At 34.4% G+C, this 8,522-nt stretch overlaps 1 protein-coding gene across 1 annotated transcript; it reads left to right on the plus strand.

Annotated features, from left to right (window-relative positions):
* Positions 1–186: 186 nt before the first annotated feature.
* On the plus strand, positions 187–3,649 carry LOC306877049 (uncharacterized protein). Its single transcript, XM_079428572.1, has 6 exons — positions 187–449; positions 963–1,298; positions 1,422–1,442; positions 1,612–1,752; positions 1,837–1,874; positions 2,491–3,649. Exons 1-6 carry the CDS (start codon positions 365–367, stop codon positions 2,803–2,805), a joined length of 936 nt encoding a protein of 311 aa, XP_079284698.1. The 5' UTR covers positions 187–364; the 3' UTR covers positions 2,806–3,649.
* The last annotated feature ends 4,873 nt before the right edge of the window (positions 3,650–8,522 follow it).

Here is an 8,522-nt window from a genome sequence, read left to right on the forward strand (position 1 = left end):
GACACAATATGGGTGTGTGAGATTTTTTTACTCGCAATGAACTTACAATAAAGGATATTTGTGCTCTAGAAAGGCTTAACAACTGCAGAAGTATGCAAAAATACAAAACCACAGAACGAAACTCTCCTGTCCAAAAATATGTGAAGCTCAGTACATGTGCAAAAGCACAGAGCAGGATGAGTGCATGCTGCATAGGTAAAGGAAATGGAAACCACAAGTATAAGAATGAACATGATTGAAGAGCGCAATGAGAAAGAGAAAAAAATGAGTGTTCAGTCGAGAGATTTGGATGGTAACTGTAAGGATTAGGCTGAATGAATTTATATTTTGAGACCATCTGTGACATACCTTGCTTGTATTTTAGATGGGTTCAGCATACCTGAGAAAGATGGCTTTGATCCTTTACATGTTGTTAGTTTTCATCCTGCATGTCAGCACTGACGCACAAGGTGAGTTTATAGCAGATACGTATGATGTCCAAGACAAAATCAACTACCGATGCTGTGATTTTCACGGACTAGTTTTGGTGTAATCAATATTCTATTGAATTGAGTAAAAGTTCAGCAAAATGTGGGGATGCAGAAGGTAAATTATTCAATATATAGGTGCAAGTGGAACTGCAAACATAGTCAATTCAAATAGAATCAAAGGGCATTTAAGGTGACATAAACAATGATTTGTTCCAGTTAAATTTCATTTGCAGACATCACTGCAAAAATGAATTTTATTTGTACCTTTCGCTGCAGTGTAAAAAATACATAAATAAATTGTTTAAAAGCTAATTCTGTACAGATGGGCGTTTAAAGCTTATGTGCCATTTCAACCTCTGCGTGCTGAAAAAAAGTAAAGAGAAAACAATTTGCATCCCTACTAGAAAGAAATGATCAGTCCATGGCATTTTAATGATGTTCTAACTGTTTATCATTGTGTTCATATATTTGCTGCAATGTTATATATTTTAGGTCTTGCCACCAAATGTCCTCTCTTGAAAGTTCAGAGAGGGACTGTCCATAAAGCCTTCATAAACAAGACTTTCAAGATCTCCTGCAATCTGACCTATTGTGATAATCAGACAATCAATGTGACATGGAGTAAAGAAAACATGAAAGAATGGATTCCAGTTTCTGAAGCAGATCAAATGTCAACATCACATAGCTTTTCATTATCCGATCCGAAGATGTTAACTTCATATTTAACTTTCACAAATATATCAAAGCATCATGAAGGTCTCTACAGATGTGATCTAAAGTTAACAAATTCGTCAACAGTTAGCCATCACATTAATGTTTCTGTCTCAGGTAAAGATTATTTCTTTTTATGTTAACAAATAAGATTATGTAAGGCTGATGAACAAGATATGGTAATTATATGAACCTGTCAAGTGATTTTATACCATTCAGTATGTTTATGAACTTTTACAGATCACATCCTGGAAGATGAAAGTAAGAGCAGTTTCAAACTCTGATGTGCATGTTCTTCTTAAAGATTTCATATGATTCAATTCATGAAAAAATAACTACTATATATATATATATCTTACATATATGGTTGCTGTTCCAGCTTAACATTGCTTCTCCTTTTTGCAAATTACACAATTTTTTCTTTTCTTAGTGACAGCAGAAATAGATATCACTGATAGCAGCTCTGGTTCATATCCATGGTGGCTGCCGTATCTCTTCATCTGTTTGGGTGCAGAGATTCTGGTTTTTGTAGTAATGCTCATCTTGATCCTGTGTATTAATGCATTTAAAAGTAAGTCATTGTGTCATTTTTCATTATTTTGCTTTTTAAGTTTTGGCATGACCCTGAATTTGTCCCTTTAATGATCATTGTCAGGTTCAAGAAGAAAGAGCACACAGAGATCACAGGTTCAGGTAGGCCTATGTTTGATAAATAACTGATTAGTGCAAACTATATATACTGTACATTTTTAATATAATACCAGTTAATTTTCCACTCAGAACAGAATTGACTGCTTTTTAAATTATAATTCAGTTTTTGTACTTCAAGCGAGATACATAATTACAGATTTTGATTTTATGAATGTAGCATTCAATTTACAATTATTTTTGAATAAATTACCCAAAACATTCTAAAACATAAAAACTGACATACAAATGACATTAACAATTACTTTTTCAAATGTTTCAAACAAACAAACAAAAAAATCTACATTTATTTGTATTTACTAAATTAACTATAATCATCTTGGTACAAGAGTGCATAATTTCCCATTATGTTCTAATTTACCCAAAACAGAATTAAGCAAGAGCATCTTGGGAACCTTAAACAAAACCGTTAAGAAGTGTTCTGTAATGTTCTGATGTCAGCCTGTTTCATTTATTTCAATTAAGATTAGGAACATTCTGCCTCTCATTTCATTCAAATTCTCATAAATTGTAAAAAAATATATATATAATTCTGAAATTCGGGATTTTGCATATTCAAATGTACAATACCATATTAATGATGATCATGTTATGTTTACAGTATGCAGCAGCATCTGTCATATCTTCATCAAGCCACATTGTTCTGAAGCGTGATGAATCTGTCTGTGTCCAGCACTCAGAAGAAACACAGCAGCACTCTCATAACAGCAACACATGCAATTTAACATTACAACCCGGACAGTCTACATCACACGTGTCAGACTGTAGTGATGATCCTTTGTCTAACAGGAGAGAAAGCAGATCAAGTCAGGTTGTATATGCATCTCTGCATCACCTCGCACCAACACCATCATCTACTACATCTCGTCAGACACAGGAGGAGTTTTCAGAGTATGCATCTATCCGGGTCTCCTGATTTTCGGTCTGCATAACTAGCCAAGGTTAAACAACATTTTCAAGTCTTCAAACTGAAGCAGTGAGACAGTTTTGTGCAACTGTACAGTACTGTTAATCTATTCTCTCTGACAGGAAGTAGGAGATGTATGCGTGTTTTCAAACTGAGAACAAATCATCACATGGTTTACTTCCCTCATTACATCACGGAAAATCTGTGAGTTCAGTGAGGTTTCTATAAGTGAAACTCAGACTAGTCTTCAGGATATGGATGTGTTGCATAAGAAACATGATTAGTGGTGTAAGTGTTAAGCACTAAAACTGAAAATTAATGTTTTGAAGACATTAGATATAGACAGTGATTATATTTACTTGTATATTAAATACTTTTGATTTCGACAAATCTAAACTGATAAAGATGCTTGTAGATCTTTTGTTTCAAATGCAGTTTTGATCATTTGAAGCACAAAGATATGGGTGCATTTACATCTTAAACATGAGGAAATGTTACCTGATGTTGTATATTGTTGGTTTGTTTATCAATGTTGATGCTACAGAAATTGCCCTGTGAAGGGACAATAAAAAGTACTAATAAAATAAAAAGGTTAATAGTTACAATAGTAACAGGTGTTCATACACAAAAAATTGAAACTGTTGCCCTCAAATACTTCACACATGACGACTCACGTCCATCAATATGATATACTGCATGCTGGAGAAATTCCCAGGAAGGAAGATGTTATTGCGAAGGTGTGGGATGTCGTTGTCTCGTCACCAAGGCACAAAATGTGCAGGAATGCATCACCATGTTGGTCCCCACCTGTTAATTACACAACAATATAACTTACATTTTTACAAGTTGTAACATTTAAGTTGACTTAAATAAATAACGTTTAAGTGTATTTTATGGAAATCAGCCACACCAGGGGTTTCCTGTGAACTGGGTCTGGTAAAGGTTGCTCAAACAAAATATTTATTGTGTTAATGATTTAGGTTTATTTCTGCTTACTGCCACTTCTTGGTTGTCTACCTAAATCATCATCCAGTCTGTCTGGAATGACATGAAGAAACAGAACAAACTGAGACAGACTAAATCCAGAAGAACTGTTGCAACGTCTCCAAAATGCTTCAAGAAACCTCCCTGCAAAGCTCATAAGAAACTCTGCTCAAATGCACCGAGGGCAAAATCTGCTTTAAATTTAAAGGATGATCACACCAAATGTTTATTTAATTTAGTTAATAGAAGTTAATTGATAAAGAAAATGTATTTATGACATTATTTTTGACAGCATCCTCATTTTACAGCATTTTTTCACAAGTGTCTAAAACTTTTAACAGCACTGTAACTTTGCAGGGAGGTTTCTTGAAGCATCTTTGAGATGTTCCCACAGTTCTTCTGGATTTAGTCTGTCTCAGTTTGTTCTGTTTCTTCATGTCATTCCTTTATGTCAAGACTGGATAATGATCAGATCATATCTCTGTGTGGAGCACTAAAATCTCACTGGATTATTACAATTTATGGCAAAATGTATGTTTGGACATGTAAACTGATATTTCCTACTGACTTAACTGTTAAAAATACTAGTGGCCTAAAACTTTTGCACAGTACTGTGTATAGAGTAGAAAAAGTAAAAAAAACTTACAGGTTGTACATCAAATGAATGACTTCCAGGATTCTGTGCTTGTGGGTCTGAAGACCTTTCCTCTGTTCTTGAATATTGATTGGAGAAGCAGAGTGGGCAGGATTTTGAAAGCACTCGCCTGGGGAACTCCTTCAAGATTTCTGGGATGCTTGTAACTTAGACCCATTGCTGCGAATCCATCATTTCTCGATTTGTTTGGGAGGCAAAACAGATTCTGTAAAATAAGGATGAAAACCTGTGTTAAAAGCTAGCAAAACCATAGAGTATGCCAGGATAGAAATCCAGTGATCTGCCTATTATTCACTAATCTCAAATACAAATGATTATATCTAACAGTAACATATAAAGAACACTTTACATGGCCTCTCTAACTTACTGTTAACCTGGATAAACCTCTTGTGTCCTGATTAAAGCAACACAAGCATTCACTAAAACAGAGGAAAGGACCTCAAACACCATGAGAGATTAAGTCTAACTTTACATACTGTAGACAGCATTGCATTTAACAATATTTAAGAATAATATTACATACCTGTATTATCGTGGCTTAATATCAAGGGTAGCTAAAGCAGCTAACATTACCCGAAGAAAAAAAGAGCACGAAAATGTTGGATTCGGCACGTTGCAGACATTTACTTGGAAAAAAAGACCATAAAATATAAATTTTAGTACGAAATGATCTAATTATGACAAAACATTACAAAGCCATACACAAACGTTACACAAACAGTAAGTTAACTGAGCTTACCTCTGTATTTCTGACCTAACGATAGTTCATACCTTTTACATGAGGCGTTAAAATATATAAAACTTTGCGCACACACACACACACATATATATATATATATATAACTTTTATATAATGATAAAGAGATTGTTGAGGCCTTTTTTGTCAACAAAAAATGTAGACGGCTACTTCATTCACAGAATAACGCTCACGTTAACTCGCACAGCGACAGATCAAATATCACATTAACCATGAAATCAGTGTGCTCTTACTACAGCTTATTAAAAATAGAGGTAAATAAACATATTATCATATTCATTTACCTTATAATCCTGCTTGCTGCGAGTTGCTTGACCGTCTGACGACAAGACGAGTGAAGAATCCAGAAAATCAGATGAAGAGGAAAAATAAACAAGAATTGGGTCAAAATAACCCAACCCAGGTGTTCAGTGGTGAAAGAACCCCTTGCAGTACATTTGATCCACCATGAACAACCCAACTGTGTGTTTACAGTACCTCAAACAACCCAGAATTATGACCCAACACAATTAACCCAACAATGTGTTTACAGAAATAACCCAGCATTTTTAAGAGTGTGTGAAAATATTCAGATGTAACCCCTTTTGTAATCGTTAACAATTAATTAAAATTTGCTGTTGCTAGGAGTTCCTCTGTGGGCACGGGTTATGGCTTTATGTTTGAGGAGGGTATAGGCTCATGCTCATGTGAGTGGCATTGATTATGCTCCTCCAGTCAAAGAGAAACCACTCTGTGAGAGCAACAGCTAAACAAAATCCTAAAACCTCCCTCGAGGACCATCAACAGGGAACAAGTTGTTTTCAATTTTCTTTAAATACAACACAGAAAAAAGCAAATGCGATTGATCGTGAAACTTATTTGTCTCATTTAACTGAATGTCCCGCTTTTGTTGAGCTTGTTGGGCTCTAAGAATAATCTAACAATGTCAACGCATCCCTTGACAGAACTGAAAAACACTTAGAACCATTGGCACATAAACTACTTAGACTAGTTTTTAAAGTTAATCTAATTTTCAGCTTTTAGATTAATCTTAACTTTTTAATGTCAGTTACATAAAAATGTAAATTGCTCTTAATTAATTTTGACTAATTGGCTAACTGTTAGTTGGTCTTAACATAGTGGCTGTGTTTATGCAGCTGGCCCCAGGAGATGGAGCTATTGCTCTAAATATTGCTTCAGTCTACTAAGAGTAACTAGTTTGAAGTTCTTTGCAACATAAGAAGTCAGGACAGAAAGTGTGCATGTTAAGTTAGAAATAAATGATCAGAGTTTTTAATATGCTTAAAGAATTTAGACCGTCATGCAAAAACAAATTGTGAGATCTGAGCTGGAACCTCACATGGCAACAGGGTTAGATTTAGGGGTGGACAAAATGTCTCGTAAGAAATCACCAGCTCATAAAATACTTACATATTCTTGTTTAGCTTTGAGACTGTGTGTATTCCTCATATAACTGCATGAAGTAGCCTACACTACCAGTCAAAAGATTTTGAACAGTAAGAATATGAATGTTTTTTGAAGAATTCTCTTCTGCTCACCAAGCTTGCATTTATTTGATCCAAAATACAACAAAAACAGTAATATTGTGAAATACGTTTATCATTTAAAATAACTGCTTTCTATTTGAATATATTTTAAAATGTAATTTATTCCCAAAAAAAAAGGAAAAAGAAGAAAATCATGTCCAAAATAATATGAAGCTCACTACATGTGCAAAAGCACACACTGAATGCATGAACATAAAGGAAATAGAAACCACAACTAGAAGAGGGAAGAGCACAATGTTCAGTTGAGTGATTTGGGTGCTGACTGTTAGGATTAGACTGGATTCATTTATATTTTGAGAACATCTGTTGTGTCCCTGGCTTGTATTTAAGATGCATTGGCTATATTTGAGGAAGATGACTTTGTTCCTCGTTTTCATCCTGCATGTGAGCGCTGATGCACAAGGTGAGTTAATAGCATGCATGATGTCCGAGACATCTACTAATGCATCCCTACTAGAAAGAAATGATCAGTCCATGGCATTTTAATGATGTTCTAACTGTTTATCATTGTGTTCATACATTTGCTGCAATGTTATATATTTTAGGTCTTGCATCCGAATGTCCTCTCTTGAAAGTTCAGAGAGGGACTGTCCATAAAGCCATCATAAACAAGACGTTCAAGATCTCCTGCAATCTGACCTATTGTGATAATCAGACAATCAATGTGACATGGAGTAAAGAAAACATGAAAGAATGGATTCCAGTTTCTGAAGCAGATCAAATGTCAACATCACATAGCTTTTCATTATCCGATCCGAAGATGTTAACTTCATATTTAACTTTCACAAATATATCAAAGCATCATGAAGGTCTCTACAGATGTGATCTAAAGTTAACAAATTCGTCAACAGTTAGCCATCACATTAATGTTTCTGTCTCAGGTAAAGATTATTTCTTTTTATGTTAACAAATAAGATTATGTAAGGTTGAAGCCATCAGAACAATATATTGTATTATATGAAAGCAGCTTTTGAACTTTTACAGATAACATCCTACTTAGAATAAATACGAGTAGTTGTTAATAATACATACAAATTATGATAAATGTGAATATAATTGAAATCTGTACCTCATTATACTGACCATGGTGGAAGATCCCTTAAAACCCTCAAGCCTTTGACCGAGAGATGGAGATGGAGCCATGCATCTAAATACTGATCTTGTCTACCAAGAATAACCACTTGACTAGAATTTAAATATAAATGCAGTTATGTTTATTTTTTGTCCATGTTTCTGAGGACTTTATAAGATAAGCCTTATAGGGGAACGTATAGGTAAGTGGCTTACTCTGTGTGAATGTACTTATATGGTTACAATTGTATCACCAAATCCTTTTGTATTGATTGCAAAGCTATAGCCAATATTTTATTAAGACTTTGAATGTCGTTGCTCAAAAAGTACTCACAGATTAGATCTGATTAAATGTATCTTATGCACATTAAGACTTACATTAATAAAAAATACTTAGTAACAGCCAGCCTTATCAAATTTTTCTAAATTGATCTGGTCATGGTTTAGATATGAAAGTCAAAAACTAGAAGCTGGAATACACTACACAACTTTTGCCCAAATTTCCAGTCTGACCGAGTTGGATTTAGCAGAAAATTGTGTAGTAGGCCTATAATATGAGCACAGACCATAATTTTTAGCTTCAGATTATGATTATATCCAGTTTGATGTTTGATGTAAACACTATTTTCATTTGTCATCCATTTCCTAGCAATGAAGCATACGTTTCTGTGTGAGTTCAGAAGTCTCAATTGTTTAGTCTTGCCCAGTTTCT

Source organism: Barbus barbus, assembly GCF_936440315.1.
Source record: "Barbus barbus genome assembly, chromosome: 11".
In the NCBI taxonomy this organism is placed as follows: Eukaryota; Metazoa; Chordata; class Actinopteri; order Cypriniformes; family Cyprinidae; genus Barbus; species Barbus barbus.

What these genes read in the sequence shown, in the direction of transcription:
- LOC306877049 (XM_079428572.1), top strand. Translation starts at nt 365, where the DNA reads ATGGGTTCAGCATACCTGAGAAAGATGGCTTTGATCCTTTACATGTTG. An exon ending in TCACATCCTGGAAGATGAAA is followed by an intron (nt 1,443 to 1,611) that starts GTAAGAGCAGTT and finishes TTCTTTTCTTAG; the next exon opens with TGACAGCAGAAATAGATATC. An exon ending in CACAGAGATCACAGGTTCAG is followed by an intron (nt 1,875 to 2,490) that starts GTAGGCCTATGT and finishes TTATGTTTACAG; the next exon opens with TATGCAGCAGCATCTGTCAT.